This window comes from Perognathus longimembris, chromosome 21 (genome assembly GCF_023159225.1).
Source record: "Perognathus longimembris pacificus isolate PPM17 chromosome 21, ASM2315922v1, whole genome shotgun sequence".
NCBI classification, from domain to species: domain Eukaryota; kingdom Metazoa; phylum Chordata; class Mammalia; order Rodentia; family Heteromyidae; genus Perognathus; species Perognathus longimembris.
In genome coordinates, this window is record NC_063181.1 from 29,002,134 (window position 1) to 29,020,980 (window position 18,847).

The 18,847-nt window shown below is 40.9% G+C and overlaps 1 protein-coding gene across 2 annotated transcripts in view; it reads left to right on the top strand.

Moving 5' to 3' along the window:
- Acsl1 (acyl-CoA synthetase long chain family member 1) overlaps positions 1 to 18,847 on the top strand; it is a 63,845-nt gene that overhangs the window by 35,885 nt on the left and 9,113 nt on the right. Inside the window, exons 4-13 of one of the 2 annotated variants that reach the window (XM_048330873.1) lie at positions 2,283 to 2,347; positions 5,525 to 5,626; positions 8,110 to 8,209; positions 8,749 to 8,927; positions 11,611 to 11,643; positions 11,785 to 11,836; positions 12,514 to 12,587; positions 14,885 to 14,962; positions 17,281 to 17,415; positions 18,338 to 18,472. In XM_048330873.1, coding sequence (XP_048186830.1) covers positions 2,283 to 2,347; positions 5,525 to 5,626; positions 8,110 to 8,209; positions 8,749 to 8,927; positions 11,611 to 11,643; positions 11,785 to 11,836; positions 12,514 to 12,587; positions 14,885 to 14,962; positions 17,281 to 17,415; positions 18,338 to 18,472 — 953 coding nt within the window. Of the gene's footprint in view, positions 1 to 2,282; positions 2,348 to 5,524; positions 5,627 to 8,109; positions 8,210 to 8,748; positions 8,928 to 11,610; positions 11,644 to 11,784; positions 11,837 to 12,513; positions 12,588 to 14,884; positions 14,963 to 15,031; positions 15,110 to 17,280; positions 17,416 to 18,337; positions 18,473 to 18,847 lie in introns of both variants that reach the window. The other variant, XM_048330874.1, reaches the window with a different exon arrangement.

The window sequence follows — 18,847 nt, forward strand, 5'->3', positions numbered from 1 at the left end:
GATTTTTATTAATTTTATAAAACTCATCTCTCATATTATCTTTTCTAGAACATCTTCCTGGTCTATTATTTTTACCCCCTACCTCCAAGTGGCACATTTTTCCCCTTTTCCCTTTCAGCATCATATGCCTACTTCTGCAATGTGCATTTATAGTCGGGACATCTTTATGTGACACCTACCTACATGATTAAAAGGAGCTGCCTTGGGCTGGGGATATAGCCTAGTGGCAAGAGTGCCTGCCTCGGATACACGAGGCCCTAGGTTCGATTCCCCAGCACCACATATACAAAAAACGGCCAGAAGCGGCGCTGTGGCTCAAGTGGCAGAGTGCTAGCCTTGAGCGGGAAGAAGCCAGGGACAGTGCTCAGGCCCTGAGTCCAAGGCCCAGGACTGGCCAAAAAAAAAAAAAAAAAAAGGAGCTGCTTTGAAAGTCTCTGTTTTCTTCCTTTTTAATTTTCTTTTAATCAGAGATGCTTTTTATTCTAAGCCTTAATTTCTTAGGACACCATAGGACTGAAATACAGAAGAGCAAAGCCCAGCATCTGGATAAAGAAGTCAGTTTAGAGATTAGAAACCTAAGATTTAAAATTTTCACCTGAGTTTTGTGTTAATCAGATTCCTCATCATCACCTAGACATATCTTATCATTGTCTTGAAAAAACAACAGCACTAGTCACATCAACCATGTTGCTAGCAGGGCCTGGGAATGGTACATGTTTTAAGTTATAAGGTGAGCCTGGGGGTTCACCACCACAGACTAAAGCTGGAGTTGGCATGCTTACCCTGCAGATGTCCAGATAGTAAATACTTTAGCCTTCTTGAACCATATGGTCAGTAGCAGAACTTCAACAATACACGAATAAATGAGTTCATCTGGGTTCCAATAACTGTTTACAAAAACAGGCAATGGGACTCTGGGCCATTGGCTATAATTTTCTAGCCTCTGTTCTTGAGGAATAAAATGACATGGTTTCCTATTGCTAATTGGTTTTTTTCCCCTCCATCTGCAGTTATCTACTGTAGTAGTTTGTGTGAACTGTAGAGTCCAACCTGTTTTTTCTCTGTTGAATAAGTCAGTGTGTCAGACTATGTGTTCCCATCTTCATGACCAATGCTTGAATCAAATCGGCATGTACATCACACTTCTCTAGGGCATAAACTCTGGATAACAGGGCCATGTTTGTCAAGGCCCCTCCATTCTCTCCCAGACATCTCATATCCAAGCCCAATCTGAACACCTGTACAAGGGCTGGAGATCTCACTCAAAGGGAGAGCATTCACCTAACGTGTAAGGCCATGGGTTCTGGTTCTTTCCCCACCACTGGAAAAAAAAAAAAGTCAAATGCCTTGAGTGCCTTTCTGAATTCAAACCTGCAGTGGGTGGTACCAGGTGTGGAGGGATCTCTTTCTGCTTCTTTGCTAAATTGGAATTGGAATGCACCCTGGTGTTTCTCAACTATTGCTTTCACAGATAATCCCTATTGTCCCTCCTTTTTCATCTTTTCTTCAGTTTGTTTCTGGGCCATTAGGATTGCACCCATGTAATTAGGAATCATGTGATTCCAGCTGGTCCTTGGGGTAATCAGAATTTGATCATATAAATAACTTCATTTCTCTTTCCATATTCTGAGTGAGAATGCTTTAAACTTCTCTTGCAGTTTTGAGCATCTCTTCTTCTGAAAACCTGTAGTAACAGGCACTCTATCTCTTACTACTGGCTCCTGTCCTAAACCAATAGGATATTAAATTGAATTCAAAACTTGAGCGTCCAGAAAAATTATAATTTCCCATTTTTTTCCTCTGTTTATGCCACCTTTCCTGGTCATTTTTTTTTTTTTTTTTTGTCGGTTGTGGGGCCTGAACTCTGAGCCTGGGTGCTGTCCCTGAGCTCTTCAGCTCAAGGCTAGCTAGCACTCTACCACTTGAGCCATACTGCCACCTTGCCACTTTCTGTTTCCTGGTGGCTAATTGGAAATAAGAGTCTCATGGACTTTCCTGTAGGGGCTGGCTACTCAGCCTCCTCAGTAGCTATGATTACAGGTGCCCAGCCTCTCCTGCTCTTTTTCAGCAACAAAATAAAATAAAACAACCCAAAAGATTCAGACCAAAACCCAGGGAGTAAACATTTCTAACCTGAACTCCTTTCTAATTAGAGAACTAAAGTAGAATAATATTAGTATCTTGTAGAAAAGGTAGGATAGAATTAAGATACAGGCATGTCTATGCATGTTAGAACCATCCTTTATTTTGTGATTATTCTTTTCTGTTGTTTTTTTTCTTAGACAATGGCCCTTGTTTAGGCTCTAGGAAACCAGACCAACCCTATGAATGGCTCTCCTACAAGCAGGTGAGTTTCCTGGCTCTGTGACTGCTCACCACACTGCAGAATGAATGGTAATTGGGGCCAAAACACTTGAAGCAAATGACTCCTCCTCAGACCTGAATTTGCTCTTCTCTGAGGAAGGGGTACTAGGAACTCAGAAGCCCAAGGAAGAAGTATAACTTGCCCCAAATCACAGCTGCACAATGGCAGCAAGACAGGGAGTAAGGTCTACAGCAATCAGCCTTTATCTGATGGCTTCTTCTGCTTCAATATGGTTCAGCATGGGTCCTCAAAGCTGTCCTAGGTCCACACTCAATGGGTGTGACATTGAGCTCTAGGGCAGCCTAGAGCTACTCCAAGAAGTAGCCCATCTGGGTTGCTGTTGAACACAAAGGAAACCGGGTCTTAAGTATTTTCACTCTCTCCCCACTGATTGGTGGCTCTAATTATTTACATACAGTTTGTAAGTGTCAGGTTGCAGAGCAGGAAAGCATTGCTTTTTATTTTTATGTTATTATAATTATACCGAACCTAGATGTCACTGCCTTTTCCCCAGTGCAACCCAGGACAGGCAGGCACAGCTGGAAGCCACTTCCCCGCCTTGTTTCCCACACAGCACAGCTGTCCAGGAAATGGCTCTCTGTCCCTGGCTCCAAGGCCCGGTAATCTTGTGGCATTCATGACTACAAATTGACTTCCTGCCTCTGTGTTTTGGGTGAAAGTTGCTTCTCTATTTGAAGGTGTGTGTGTGTGTGTGTGTGTGTGTGTGTGTGTGTGTGTGTGTGTGTGTGTCTGTGTCTGTGTCTGTGTCTGTGTCTGTCTGTCTGTCTGAAGGGAGTTGTCATTTTTGCCACAAAGCACATCTGAGGGTTAGTACTGACAGGGACTTCTTGAACTGAGTACATACTTTCTTCCCATTTCTCAGAGGATGGGTGATGGGAATCTCAAGAGAAAAAGTGTGAATGATCATGCCTTACCTAGCCCAAGAAGGAACAGTGCTGTGTAGTTCAGGTAACCAGGGAGATTTCCTCACCTCTGTTGTGCCTTGGTCCCTGCCTCTCTTGAACAAATCCTGAGAAAAGTTAGTGTTCATTGGAGACAACAATGTATTATGACATTAAGGCCTCAAAGAATTCTCCAGTGCTTTAAAGATTAATGTTAATCTAACTATTGTCTGGATGGGTAAGACCAAGGTTGCAGATTGAATTTTTTAAGGCAGACTGAAAAACTAAAGTTTCCAAAGTTGTTAATTTATGTTTTGCACATTTTAGTTGAAGTCTGGGAAGATATGAAGTCAACCTTGATTTGCAGACTTACATTTTATTTATATCTAATTAATGTAGTTAGTTATTTTTGTGCTGGTCCTGGGGCTTGAACTCAGGGCCTAGGTGCTGTTCCTGAGCTTTTCTGCTCAAGCCTAGCACTCTACCACCTGAGTCACAGCTCCATTTCTGGCTTTTTGGTGGTTAATTGGTGGTTTAAAAGAATCATAGGGACTTTCTTGCCTAGTCTGTCTTGGAACCATAATCCCCAGCACTCAGCCCCCTGAGAACCTAGGATTACAGGTGTGAGCCTCCAGTGCCCAGCTTTTATGTGCCCAATTAATCTGACCTTCTGGAGGCTAGCAATTCCCATGAGATTTTTTTTTTTTAAAGAATGATGGGATATGGACCACCTTTCTAGAAATACAAATGTTTATATATTGTCCCCATGTGCTCTGCAGACAATTACAGGCATTCCTCAGAATCAGTCCCTCAAGTGCCACCTGTAGTTGTGAGCTGCTCTGTGGAATAGAAGGTACCCTGCCTACTAAATTGCTTCACTGGCAGCCTGCCAATGTCAGTGTGATTCCCACAGGCAGGCTGGATGGCTCCACATCCCAGAACCAACCAGATTCCTGGTGGGGATGGGTGGGGCTGCATTTCCTACAGACGTGTGTGTGTGTGTGTGTGTGTGTGTGTGTGTGTGTGTGTATGTATATGTGTGTATGTGTGTGTGTGTCCGCTTTAAAAGTACACTTGAACATTCAAATGTAAATAAAGATTTTTTTAAGTGTTTTTGTTAATTTGAGATTGGAGTGGAGTAAGAACAGGCAGTATTTAGCCCTGTCTAATTTTTGCAATGTACCTCTTTTACATAGTTGTTTTAATAGTATCAATTTTTAAAAATTGCTCACAATAATTGCTAATACTATTACTCCAAGTTTGCTCTGTTTTTCATAATTATAGTATTTACCTAGTTAGCATTTTTCTCATGCACTACCTCAACCATCCAGCCACTTGTCTTTTTACCCAGGTTTTTGTTGTCTTATTACTTTAGATCATTTTGAATAAGTACATAGACCTTTTTAAAACCCCTTTATAAGCTTGAACGAGTACAATGAGAATAGCTTACTCTTAATTTTTTTTGCCAGTCCTGGGCCTTGGACTCAGGGCCTGAGCACTGTCCCTGGCTTCTTCTCGCTCAAGGCTAGCACTCTGCCGCTTGAGCCACAGCACCGCTTCTGGCCGTTTTCTGTATATGTGGTGCTGGGGAATCGAACCTAGGGCCTCGTGTATCCGAGGCAGGCACTCTTGCCACTAGGCCATATCCCCAGCCCTACTCTTAATTTTTTTAAGGTTAATAAAAGGCGGTTTCTGTTACCACTGGTAAAGTTTTGTTACTTTGCTGTTGCTCTCTTTAAATGAAAAGGAAAAAAGACAAAACCTGTAGCTGGGTGTGGTGGTGCCATGTAACCTAGCACTCTGCAAGCTAGTGAGACTCTATATCAAATAACAAGAGCTGGGGATGTAGTTTAGTGATTGAGCATTTGCCTTAGTATAAGCAAGGAAGACCCTGGATTCAGTTGATCACACTGAGAGAAGGAGGGAGCGGGGGAGGGAGGGAAGGAATAACCCATGTCCCTTTATTGCTTTTATAATGTAAAACTAAAACAGAAAAGGAAGCATAAAGCTATGTCATCATCATTTGCCATCTACAGTTGTTGAAATTCTTTTGCTTTTCAGAAGGAAGCCTGTGATCAGTTCCAATAATTCTGAGGTGTAGCAAATAAAACCATGGCTTTATAATAATTTCAGTAAATGAATAGCTCTTCTCTGTGCCTTGCTGCTTGCTGGCTGGTGTATATGTGTTCTCTGGTAAACTTTGTTCCCTGACATGGGGCCCAATGCTATTTTCTGATGTCTTCCCCCCTTCTTTCAGGTTGCAGAATTGGCAGAGTACATAGGCTCAGCACTGATCCAGAAGGGTTTCAAGGCCTCCTCAGATCAGTTCATCGGCATCTTCTCTCAAAACAGACCTGAGGTATTAACCACTAGGTGCTTACACTTGACTTCTGAATCGTGGAGGTAGATAATCATGGAGGTTCATGCAGACATATGCTTGAGACTAGATTTTATTGTCTGAGTTTCACTGAGAAAGGCATTGTATTATGCCTTAGAAAGATATACATATGAGGGATTGGGCATGATGCCTCATGCCTACTAATACCAGCTACTTGTGAAACAGGGAAGGAGGATCATAGTTCCAGTGCAACATGGGAAGGGGAAAGGGGAGGAAACAAGACATTACCTTAAGTCAAGCAAGGGACAAATCTTGCTCTACAGGAGACAGTGATGGAGAAAGATTGTGGTTCTAGGCCAACCTGGGTTAAAAAAGTGAAGGGACAAAGGGTGAACAAATGCAGCAGTTATACTTACTAAACATTATGTTGAAAATGAACTATACATCTTGTGGTTGGAGATGGGAGAGAGCAAGGGAAGAGGTGACATTGTCCAAGAAGAAAAAGAAAAAGAAAAAGTCAGGTCATTACCTGACTTGTGTAACTGTATCCCCTCTGTATATCACCTTTATAATAACAATTTAAAAAAAAAGTTAGCAGGATCCTATCACAAAAAAAGTTAGCAAGACTCTATCTGAAAATCAAGCTCAGCATGATGGCATAAACCTATGATCCCAGTTAGTGGGAGGCAGAGATGGGAGGATTATGGTTTGAGATCAGCCCTGGCAAAAAGTTAGGAAGACCTTCATCTCAACAGACAAGCAGGAGAGGTGGTTCATGTCTCTGTAATCCCAACTCTTCAGAAGAAATAGGTAGAAGGAACAGTCAAAGGCTAACCTTGGGTAACCTTGAGAGAGAGAAAAGGAAAGAACTGAAGAGAGAGAGAGAAGTGGAGAGAGAAAGGAATGGAGGGAGAGGGAGAGAAGTGGAGAGAGAGACAGAGACAAAGACAGAGAAAGCCCTGGGGCAGCACCCCTATAAGCTGGCTTCATGTACACACAGTGTATTACTTGGCAGTCTAGGCCCATGCTTGGAGCTTTGGGAAGCCACAGTATGAAAGTCAATTTAAATAAGAGTCCATCTTGGGGGTATTGCTTAAATGGTCAGTCAGCAGGTTAGTAGCAGAACTGCTTTGGGAAAAGTTAAGCATCCAATGTAAAGGAATCAACTTTATTGTTTTATATACTTAAGTCCAGAATGACACAATCCCTGCTACAGTCCCTGGGCTACTTCCTGTTTTACATATCAGAATAGCTTCTTAAGAGTTTCATGTTCCATAAAAGGAGAAATAGTATTCCCCACAGCTGGCCTATGACTATGCTTATAGAAATTGGTTTCTTTTATTCCAGACAAACATATCCATTGGAATTTTACCATGAATATATACACCCACAGCATAGTCCTCATTACAAGAACTAGACTGGTTCCTACATTTATGAGTTAGTTCAATACCTATTGCATGCCAGGCACTCCGTAGGGCCCCTCTGCACATAATGACTTGGGTGCTATCCCTGAGGTATCATGAAAGGGAAGACAGACCCCAGAGGTGATGCTTCCTCTAATGTGGTGTGGACACAGGACAGAAGGATTATGGGAGGTCAGCCAAGGAAGGCTTCCTGGAAGTGATACCCAGATAGAGTCGCTATAAACAGTAGGGCGGGAAGGTCAAGGGATGCCAGGATCTGTGCACATTCAGATCACATTGTATCCAAATCAAGGAAAGAGGCATTTTACAACAGTGGAGTGACAATAAGAGGCAAGAAAGAGAGGACCATGCAAGGCACATGTCCCCTGCTGAGAGGCTCAGCCCTGACTCCATGCTGGTAACTTAAAGTCTGTTCCAGGGAAAAACAAAAAACCACCCCACAACATCCCAGTTCCAGGCCAAGTAGTGGGGTGCTTATATTCTCTTCCAATGGTGCTGAGCCTTTTTCCGCACAGGAGTCAGAATCCTGAGAAATATGTTCAGTGCCCTATAGGGTCACAAGACATGTTGATTGGCTAGGTAAGTCAGCTGTTGTCATTTCAGTGGCAAGATGAGTAATCGTTCTGTCATGTCTTTCCTATGATGCTTTTCAAAGGGAAGTTTGTTTTTTAAAAAAATATTTTCCTAATATAGAAATACATGGCCTCCTTCCCCTACCCCCATGCTGCTCTGTACACTGCTGTGGGCAGCCCCTGTTTTGTCTTGAGCCCAGCCGGAGAGGAAAACCACTTACTCTGTCGTCACCTTGCTCTAGCCTACCTGTCCTTCTAGGCTGGCTGCTCCTACCCATGCTCACTAGCTTGTATTATTAATGACTTTTCATGGGTTTGCCACCTTTCTTCAGTCAGATTACACTTTCTTTTGAAGATGGAGGAAGGATTTTGTTTTGTAAATCTCTCCTTTATATGGCCCTGAGTGTAGATACACGAATGTTTCTTTTATTCCACTGAATCTCAGAGGAGTGTTGGAGTGCTTCTGATAGGACATCTTCCTCTTTTCTCCCTGATCTTTACCATTTAGTGGGTGATCACTGAGCTGGCCTGCTTCACGTATTCCATGGTGGTGGTTCCCCTCTATGATACCCTTGGAACTGAAGCCATCACATACATAGTCAACAAAGGTAGGTTTGGGATCTATGTGTCAACCTAGTTGTTGGTTAGATGCAGTGGCTTTACCTTTGTATGCCTGATTGGATAGAGAGTATACGTTTCATTGTACACCTACCTTTCTAATAAAAAATGTAACGTCCCTTTCCCCCACCCCTGCACCTCACATCAGTGGCTCACAATTGTAAACCTGGCTACTCAGGTGGCTGAGAACTGAGGATCACAGTTCCAAGCCAGCTGAGGCTGGAAAATCTGTGAAACTCTTATCTCGAATTAGCTACCAAAAAAAGTTGAAAGTAGACCTGTGGTTCATGTGGTAGAGTGCTAGCCTTGAGCAAATAAGAGCTCAGGAACAGCACCCAGGCCTTCCTGAGTTCAAGCCCCAGGACAAGGAGAAAGAAAAGAAGAAGATGAGGAGGAGGAGGGGAGGGAAAGGGAGAGGAGGAGGAGGAAGAGGAAGAACAGGAAAAATGTAGCACTTATGCTATTCTTGGGTCAAATATTAGAGTCAAGCTTTAAGAGCTCATTCTTTATCCTCTCTCTTCATTTACAGCTGAACTTTCTGTGATTTTTGCTGACAAACCAGATAAGGCCAGACTCTTACTAGACAGTGTAGAAAACAAGTTAACATCAGGCCTTAAAGTCATAGTTGTCATGGATTCGTATGGCAGTGACCTGGTTGAGCGAGGCAAGAAATGTGGTGTGGAAATCATCAGTATGAAGGCAATGGAGGTGAGTCATGGTCCCTGCCCCATCTCACATACCCATCTCACATACCCAGTGCCACTTGTAACCCAACAGTGCTGCATGTTCTCCCAGCAACCGTTCAAAATTGAGCAGGGATCCTATTTTCTTATTGGAAAGATTTCTCTGGACTGGTCAGTGTTAATACTTGCAGAAGTCTTTGCTCATAAAGTGGGTTTCAATGCTTGTGTTTAGTCCAGAGCCTGATGAGTGATACCAATCGGTGCTGAAACTATGGATGTCAGCTTCCCTCGGGGGTAGTTTTACATGTGAACATCCTTTTTAGGATGCGGTGCCTTTTTACATACTGACTTGTCTGGAACACAGCAACATGCATAGATTGGCTTCATTCTTTTCTTTTGTTGAATTCCCAACGTAGATACTTGCTTTGGTTTATTCTCATTTTTGATGTAAGATTCACAGTAAGCCCAAGTTTAAAGGTAACTGTTTGAGGAGACTAAGTGAAGTCCCTATGAACTGACTTAAATTCAAGGAAGCTAGCAGCAGCAGGAGGAGGAGGAGAATCTTTTTATAACCACATCATGGAAACTAGTGAGCCAAGTAGCTAAGTCATGCTGTTTCTGAAGAGATTATAAATGGTTTTATAAAACTGTTATAAATAGGGTCTTAAAGTTTTATTTATAGTTTTCATCCTTCTGAAAAGAATGTGAGGCTACAAGTAAGGATCTATAGGCCCTTTTCTGAAGCAACTCATGGTGATAGAGAAACACATGGTTCTAATTAGCTTCTGCCATGTCTGTGGGCACTTACATGCATGTGGGTGGCTGGAATATGATGCTGTGCATCTTTGTTAAGCTGGGATTTTGCCATTATCTAGCATGTCTCTACTTTGGTATTTTCCTCCATAATTAATTCCCTTTTATAAAGGCAATATCTTTTCTGTCCTCTTACACTTCTGCCCCTCCCCCAGACATACACAGGAATATGTTTTTGACTGCTGAATGATAATTTGAAAATCAAAACATTACTTAGATAAGTGACAAACTTATTTTCAAGAAAAGATTATTTTATGCTTATCTATTTAATAGGAATTCATACTTTTTTGAATTTTGTAAGCAAGACATAAAGAATGAAATTTAAAATTGGCATTGATTTGTGTGATCAAATTTGTATTAACATCTGTTTCGACAGATGGAAAACAGAAACATGGGTATATGGATGTTTCCATTTATTTAGTCAGCTGTTTCAAAGAATTATACAGTTAGGAATATTCCCACTACCAAGAATCTACAATTAAAATTTTCTTATATTTGAGTTATTATATATTTATCTATCACTCAATCCCTGTACTCATTCATCAATCTATATTCCTTTTTGATGCATTTTCAATATGTAACAGACTTTGTTATCCCTTAGTACTTTATATGCTTATCATTAACTAGAACTCAAATTTATCCAAGGGATTTAAAAATACAATTGTCTTTCAGTAGTTATACAAAAGGATTTCAATTCAACATGTCAGGTAATGAGTGAAATGCGTCTTGATCATTGTCACCCTTTCTGTTGTTCTTCTTCCATTTATCTCAAGCTCACCATCCCCTAAAGTTAGCAACTTACTTTTTTTTATAGTTTCCCTTTTTAAAATAACAAGACAGAGGTTGAGCACTGGTGACTCACACCTGTAATCTTAGGTAGTCTGGAGGCTGAGATGATCTGAATCGATGTTCAAAGCCAGTCCAGGCAGGAAAGTCCGTGTGACTCTTATCTCTAACTACCAGAAAACTGGAAATGGCGCTGTGGCTCAAATGGTAGTGAGCTAGCCTTGAGCTGAAAAACATTCAGGGATAGTGCCTGGGCCCAGAGTTAAAGTCTCACAACTGACCACAAAAAAAGAAAAAAAGATTAAAAGCTTTGTATTAGATACGGCTCAGCGAGCCTTGAGCAGGCCTGTCTACTTTCCATCCTATGGGAGGTATGCCTACTCCATATGCCTATCAAGCTGTTTGATTTTAACAGGAAAAAGAAGATACTTATATTTTTTAATTAATGGCTACTAAAGGAATTTAATGCAATACATGGAACCACATCAATGGTAGTCATTCAAGCTTTGTTGGGAACATAGAAATGATAGAAAAGAATCTATCATTCTGAACCTGAGCATGCTCAAGAAGTGCTGTTAGGTCTTCTGTTACTGTTTGACACCCAATAACAGGACTTCAAAGCCCCTCTCCTGGCTGTGTGCAGAGAGCAGATAGTGGTGCCTCTCTCAAATGTCTCACTGTTATGTGTAGCAGAGGTTGGGTTTTCTCCCAGGGAAGATGTCACACAGAGCTGCACTCTGGCTCTGGGAAGCTGAAGAAGATCTAAGGGTAAGAACAACACTTCTGTAAAGGCCAAAATAGGAAATGAGAGTAGAAGTGAAAATACACAGTAAAAGACATCGACTGCCCTCTTTTGAATAAATCCTTTTTTCAGAAACCATTCCAAATTCCTTTTCTGTAGAAAGAGGATAATTGGAAAAATGGCTTCTTATGACAGTAGATAAATATTTTTGCCTCTGGTAAGTTAAAAGTACCATTGTTCATTTAATTTAAACATCATGCTGTCTTTAAGCCAGCTTTCTCGTAGTAAAGCCAGCTTGAAGTGATTGGATGTGACATTACTAAGAAAATATTTTCACTTAAGTTTTTGTTTCTCTCTCCTAATTAAGGACCTTGGAAGAACCAACCAAAGGAAGCCCAAGGTAAGCATGTATAACTGCCACAGCCTTCTGTTTTCATTATTTATCCTATTGGAGAGGATTTGAAGTTGGGGAGGGGTTGATGCTTTATGACTTGTAATTTTCTCTTTTGGTACTAGTTTTGCTTGTTTTATTCTTCTTTAGCCTCCGACTCCTGAAGATCTTGCAATAATTTGTTTCACAAGTGGAACTACAGGTAAATTTTTTTTTTGTGTGTGTGTGTGTGTGTTTTGCCAGGCCTTGAGCTTGAACTCAGGGCCTGAGCACTGTCCCTGGCTTCTTTTTGCTCAAGGCTAGCACTCTACCACGTGAGCCATGGTGGCACTTCTGGCTTTTTCTATATATATGGTGCTGAGGAATCGAACCCAGGGCTTCATGTATACAAGGCGAGTGCTTTGCCACTAGGCCATATTCCCAGTCTCTAAATATTGATATGGAACTGCTTGTAAATGGTATCTGGAAGCTATATTCTCTGCCCCCTTCTTGGATGACATCCTAGCTCTCAATGGACTGAAAGAAAGCGGGAGAGGCAGAATGGTTCAAGTGCCACTGTTGCACTAGAAGATATTCTTAAAATCCAATAAGTGCCACATATTTATTCATTTATTAGATTCACCCATCTTTCTAGGGCAGATGACGTGAGAACTCCTGGTTTTTCTCCTCTGGGTGCACACATCTCTAAAATTTGCCTGTGTCAGTGACTATAGTTCAGGATACATTTTCTTGAAAGGACTCCAAGTTGCTCAGGAATTTAATGTTCCTTAATATTTGATGCCCTGAGTATCCAACAGTAGAAATATATGTGTCCCTAAGTATACAGCGTTTCTGTATTCTTTGTCTTTAACTGTGTTCTGTTTCCTATGTGCTCTGCAGGCAACCCCAAAGGAGCATTGATCACTCATGGAAATCTAGTGAGCGATTGCTCAGCTTTTGTGAAAGCAACAGAGGTAACTTTTGGGGATATTGTCATCTTACCTCACATTCATTGATAGGCATTAGGCCTCAAGAATGTAAGTAGTATCTGAGTTAGGTCAGAATTTTTTAATACAGCCAAAGGTCACCTCTCACCTAGTTTTTGTTATGGGCTGCCTCTCCAGTTCTTATTTGTGATGGAATTTATAGCATGTCTTATGTAGTAAAATTATTTAGATGCTGTCCTATAAATACTTTTAGGAAAGGACACCGGAAAGATGCTTTTCTGTGCCTTTACTATTTCAGTGTTTGGGAATTGAATTTCTTTTAGTTAGCCATGACATGTTACACCGTTGATAGTTTTTGTATTATTATTATTATTATTATTATTATTATTATATTTGGTTAACTCCCATTGTATGAGAAAGATTAGCATATTAGACTCTCACTTATTTCCTATAATTTTCAAGCTTGCTATCCACAGGTCTTAATCTACCTGACTTCCCATAAGCAAGTATCACAGCCTGGGTTTCTTAAACAACAGTTATTGATTTCCTCCCAGTTCAGGAGGCTGGAAGTCCAGTATCAGCCACCAGCAAAGTTGGTTCCTGGTGAGGGCTCTCTTCCTGGCTTGCAGAAGGCCATCTTCTTGCTGGGTATTCACGTGGTCTCTCCTCTGCGCATGCTCAGAGAGAGTGCTATGGTGTCTCTTTCCTCTTCTTATGAGATAGCAACTGTATTGGAATCAGGGCCCACTCCCAAATACTCTCAAAGCCCTACCTCCTAATTTGTGGGGGTTAGTACTACAACTTACAAATTTGGGAGCAGGACACAACTCAGTCCCTAACACCAAGGCTATATATATTTCAACTCTGTTTTTATAAAGTGCTTACTGAATAATATAATGCCTTTCCTTTATATTCTTTTCATATTTAACACAATTTGCTCTGTCAGTCTCTTGAGCTATTCTGTAGCCCTAATCTCTTTGGGAAGAGCCTGTGCTTAATGGTTTGGAGATGGGCATCTGTGGTAGCTGCTTTTGAGGAATCTTGACACTCACTTTCTCAGTCCCATATATCTCTTTTGGTATATACTGTATAAATAGAGTTCACCATTTAATACCTAATTGAAGCAATATTTCAATTTACTATAACAGGCCTTCAAAGGCAATTTAAAATACATTGGTGTCTTGTTGAGGAAAATAATGACAGAATTTGATTTAAAAATCAGTCACCCTGGCACAGGTGGTTCAACTCTGTGGTTCTAGCTACTCAGGAAGCTGAGATCTGAGGATTGTGTTTCAAAGCCAACCCATGCAGGAAAGTCCACGAGACTCTTATCTCCAATTAACCACCAGAAAACCAGAAGTTGACTGTGGCTCAAAGTGGTAGAGTGCTAGCTTACCACTTGGATAGAGCAAAAAAGATCTGGGACACCCAGACCCTGAGTTCAAGCCCCTTGACTGACAAAAATAAACAAAAACAAAAAACAAGTCAGTTATATATTATCAAGGGGGATATGAAAGTGGGAATGACTTTTTGTATTAAATCAGAAATTTACGAAGTATGGATGCTGGGGAGTATAGCTCAGTGACAGAGTATGCTTTGAATATAGCTGGCTGCCCTGGGTTCAATCCCCAGCAATACCAAAAACAAACAAAAAGCATGGATATTACTAAGTCTGATTTCTTCATAGGATGCAGTTCACATTTGATCTGAGGTTGCCCTAAATAAATTGGGGTATTTTCCTGGGGATAAAGTAGGGCCTTATGGTTAAAAAAAAAAAAAAGTTGATCAAACTGAAATAAATAATCTTGGTTATTTTATCTTTTCCCCCTTCCCTTTGCAATATAACTGGGGGTATAATAATAATAATAATACTGCAATAATACTGGGGGTCGATCTTCCATTTCTTAAGGTGCCACTGAACTTGCCACTAACAAGGTATTGCAACTCTGAAATACTAAAAAGAGCACATGATCCCTTAACATTCTAACTAGGGAAAATGTTTCCTTTTAGGAAGAAAAAAGTTCTGAAGTGGATGTACTATGTCATTGGGAATGAGTTCTACTCAATTTAGATAAAATACTGCTTTTAGGACTGAAACTGTAGCTCAATAGCAGAATGCATGCCTAGCATGTGCAAGGCTCTAGGCTCAATTCCCTGTACCTTAAAAAAAAAAAAGTGCTGCTTTTCACTTCATTTCTTGAACTGAAAAACAAAATTTCAAAATCTGAAGATGAATGTTGAGGGACTTGTGCTCAGAAGGTGGAAGGAACTGGGAGTTTTGGAGGTCCTGATGCTCTCTGCCTCACTGGTGTCTTTGCTTTCAGGGTGTGTTCAACCCTTCTACAGATGATGTTTTGATATCTTTCTTGCCTCTCGCTCATATGTTTGAGGCAGTTGTAGAGGTAGGCATTGGTCATGTTTTCCCTAATTGCTTGCTTATTTTTATTCTGCTAAGTTGTTGTTTTTTACAGAAAGCAATTCTCGTGAATGCCAGTGACACACACATTTCGTTTTTGCCACTGGCTCACATGTTTGAGCAAATGATGCTGGTAAGTGAGATGTGTGCACATTGTTATCACCTCAGATAGTTCTTTGTTAGGTCCCGTGCTAGCAGTGACAGTACAAGTCCTTCTTCCAGCTCTGAGCTGGCTGGTTGAACTTTAATCTTTCACTCAGCCTTTTGTGGGATGCTTTCATGGTCAAGGTTGGAGAAGGATTAACTGCAAAGGCAAAGGTTTCATTTATTCCATTTGACAAAGCTTTAGCTTTTGGTTTGTAGGAAGTCTCTTTCTTTGATTGTGCTTATTGCTAATGCACAGTTGGCCAAAGACTAATTTTTTTTTAACCACTGTTTTAAGGGCCCTTGGAAAAGCAGGATAGTGTTCACCTTACCTCTGCCTGAGCATAGTTTAGACAATCCTGTCCATAACTGAGCAGCTGCTAATTCAAAAACAAATCAAGAAACCAAGCTCTGATGGCTTGCCTCTGGATTCCTAGCTTTTCAGGAGTCTGAGATTTGAAGATTGTAGGTCAAAGCCAGCCCAGGCAGGAAAGTCCGTGAAACTCTTACCTCTAGAAGCCAGAAGTGTAGCTGTGCCTCAGGTGATAGAGCACCAACCAGTCTTGAGGAGAATAACTAAAGGAGAGCTCCCTGGCTCTGAGCTCAAGCCTCAGTACTGGCACAAAAACAAACAGAAAAACCCAAGACTTGCCTTTTTTATTTTTTGTCTTAGAAAAATTTTGGATTTTATACTAAAAGAAAACAGAAAGCAGTCTTTATTCATTATTATTTATTGAGCAGTGAAATCCCATCTTCTATTTGTTAATCTACTTCTAACACACCTGAAGACCTTGTGAGTTTACAAAGTAATCTCAAATGTGTTGCTCAGCAGACAGGCGAATCACAACAAAGGCCTCCTGAGCTTTCTTTTAGCTGCCAACCATGTGTACTTTTCTGTTAGTTTTTGTTTTCGGGCCATTTGTACCTCTTTTTTAAAAAAATATTAATTAGTTGTACAAAGAGGTTACAATTCCAGAAGATAGATTATGAGTATAATACATCTTGATGAATGTCACCCCTTCCATTGTCTCTGTGACATCATCTTCAGGGCCTTTTTTAAAAAACCTCTTAAAATAGGCAGATTATTTGTCAGGTCCATCTGGTATATGACTATAGTTTTCCCTGGACAGGGGAAAAATTGTCACGTACTGTAGCTAAATATGAAGCTACGCTGGTGATAGATAGCCTGGTGTCATGACTTCAGCGTACTCAGTGTTGACACATACAGTTTTAGCTAGTTTCAAATAAAGGAAATGAGATTCTAATGAGCCTGGACTAAAGTCAAGTAGTTATGTCTTTATTTTAAGAATAAATTAGTTCTTGATTTGGGGGAAGTCCAAAACTACTTGGAGTATATAAGAACATGTAATTTATTCAACAGATGTATATCATTCAGCTAAATTAGAACCTCTGGTCATCATCAAAAATAATATATCTGAATTTTAGACTAACTTTTCTATCTTCTGGATGATTAAGAGAAATAGAACCATTCCATGTTGTTAAGACAGTGATCAGTAAAAGCAAAAACACCTTTGATCAGTATGCACTAGTTGTACAAGGGCCTTTCATGTGACATTTCCACACATAATTGCAGTGTTTGTCAACCAGCCTCAACTCTCATCTATTATTTCCCCCTATCCACTCACCCCTTCTTAAAGAAATTTTAACAGGGTTCATTTTTCTATGTTTATACATGTAAATAAACTGTTTTGACCATGTTTGTCCTCATTTTCCCTCTTTGTAAGCCCTCCCCTCTGCTGCTGGTACACATTGCCCCATCTGAGCCTAGCAAAAACATTTTTTTTTTTTTTTTTTGGCCAGTCCTGGGCCTTGGACTCAGGGCCTGAGCACTGTCCCTGGCTTCTTTTTGCTCAAGGCTAGCACTCTGCCACTTGAGCCACAGCGCCCCTTCTGGCCATTTTCTGTATATGTGGTGCTGGGGAATCGAACCCAGGGCCTCATGTATATGAGGCAGGCACTCTTGCCACTAGGCCATATCCCCAGCCCGCAAAAACATTTTTTAAAGAAACTCCTTAGGCTTAGAAAATGTGGTGATTTCTGGCAATTGCCTTCAAACACTAATCCCGAAGTCTGTTGTGTTGCTCTTGGTACGTGGTGTAACCCCTACAGTGCTGAAGCTGTGTCTCTTTACCCCTGTAGTGTGTGATGCTGTGTCATGGCGCTAGAATAGGATTTTTCCAAGGAGATATCAGGCTGCTTATGGATGACCTCAAGGTGCTTCAACCCACAATCTTCCCTGTGGTTCCAAGACTACTGAACCGGATGTTTGACCGAGTAAGTTTCAGGCAGCAAAACTACAAGAGGAGAGGATGCTAGGCTTTGAATCAGAAGCTAGGGTCTGATTTGTTTTGTCTGTATAAACATCTGTGTGACCATGCACAAGCCAAACCCTGCCTCAAAAGAAGGGTACAATTCTAAGATGGATAGTCCTTTCACACAGCCCTGCAACCATGACCACAATGAGGTTTAAACCATTTTCATCACCTCAGAAAGAAACCTTTTATCTATTCCACTCTCCTCACTCACCAACCACCCAGCTACTTTCTAAATTATAGATCCAAGATTTTTTTTTTTCTGGTCATGGGGCTTGAACTCAGGGCCTGACCACTGTCCCTGAGCTCTTTCACTCAAGGCAACTTCCTCTACCACTTTGAGCCACAGCTCCACTTCCAGTTTTCTGGTGGTTAATTGGACAGAGGAGTCTCATGGACTTTCCCATCCAGGCTGGCTTTGAACTGCGATCCTCAGATCTCAGCCTCCTGAGTAGCTTGGATTATAGGCGTGAGTGACCAGTGCCTACCTTCAGGATATGTTTTTTCATGACTGTCTTCTTTCATTAGCCCACTGTCAAGCTTCATCCAAGTAGCACATACTAATTCTTCATTCCTTTGAACAATATTCCATTGTATTGATAGAACACATTTTTTTAGCCTTTCCTTCCTGGATAGTCATTTGGGTAGTTTTAACTTTTGACTCTTAGAAATAATACAATAGTACTACAAATACCGTATTCATGGAATACTTATGTGCAAGTTTTTTTGTGTGACAAAGTTTTCCTTCCTTCTGAATGTTTCCTCCCCACCAGCAGTATACAGGGATGTCTATGCCTCTGCATGCTCATTAGCACTTGCTATTGTACCAGTTTCTACTGTAGCCATCTTGGTTGGTGTGAAAACATTATTTCTTGCTTTAATAGATTTTTGCCCAAGCAAACACCACACTGAAGCGATGGCTGTTAGATTTTGCCTCCAAAAGGAAGGAAGCAGAGCTTCGTAGTGGCATCATTAGGAATAACAGCCTGTGGGACAAGCTCATCTTCCACAAAATACAGGTAAGAAACATAACCACAACTATTATTCTCATGGAAACACACTTCGTTTCAGAATTTCTATGAGAACTAGTTTTAAAGGGATAGAAAGAAGGCTGGAGGCATAACTCAAGTCATAGTGCCTGCCTAGCAAGTGCAGAGTTCTGAGTTCAGATTCCAGTATGGGGGGGAGGGACAACAAAAACCAAGAGATGTGAAGATAAGGGAGTGATGACAGCTATTGTGGTTTTGTTTATTGTTACATGTCCGAAAATTAGAGACAAAGCCATAGGCAGATCTCATTCTCCAAGTCTATCTGGCCATTAGTACAGCCACTCAGGGATTTTAGCCTTTCTTATTCTCCATTTCATTTAGGTTTTCTAAAATAAGTATGTCCCT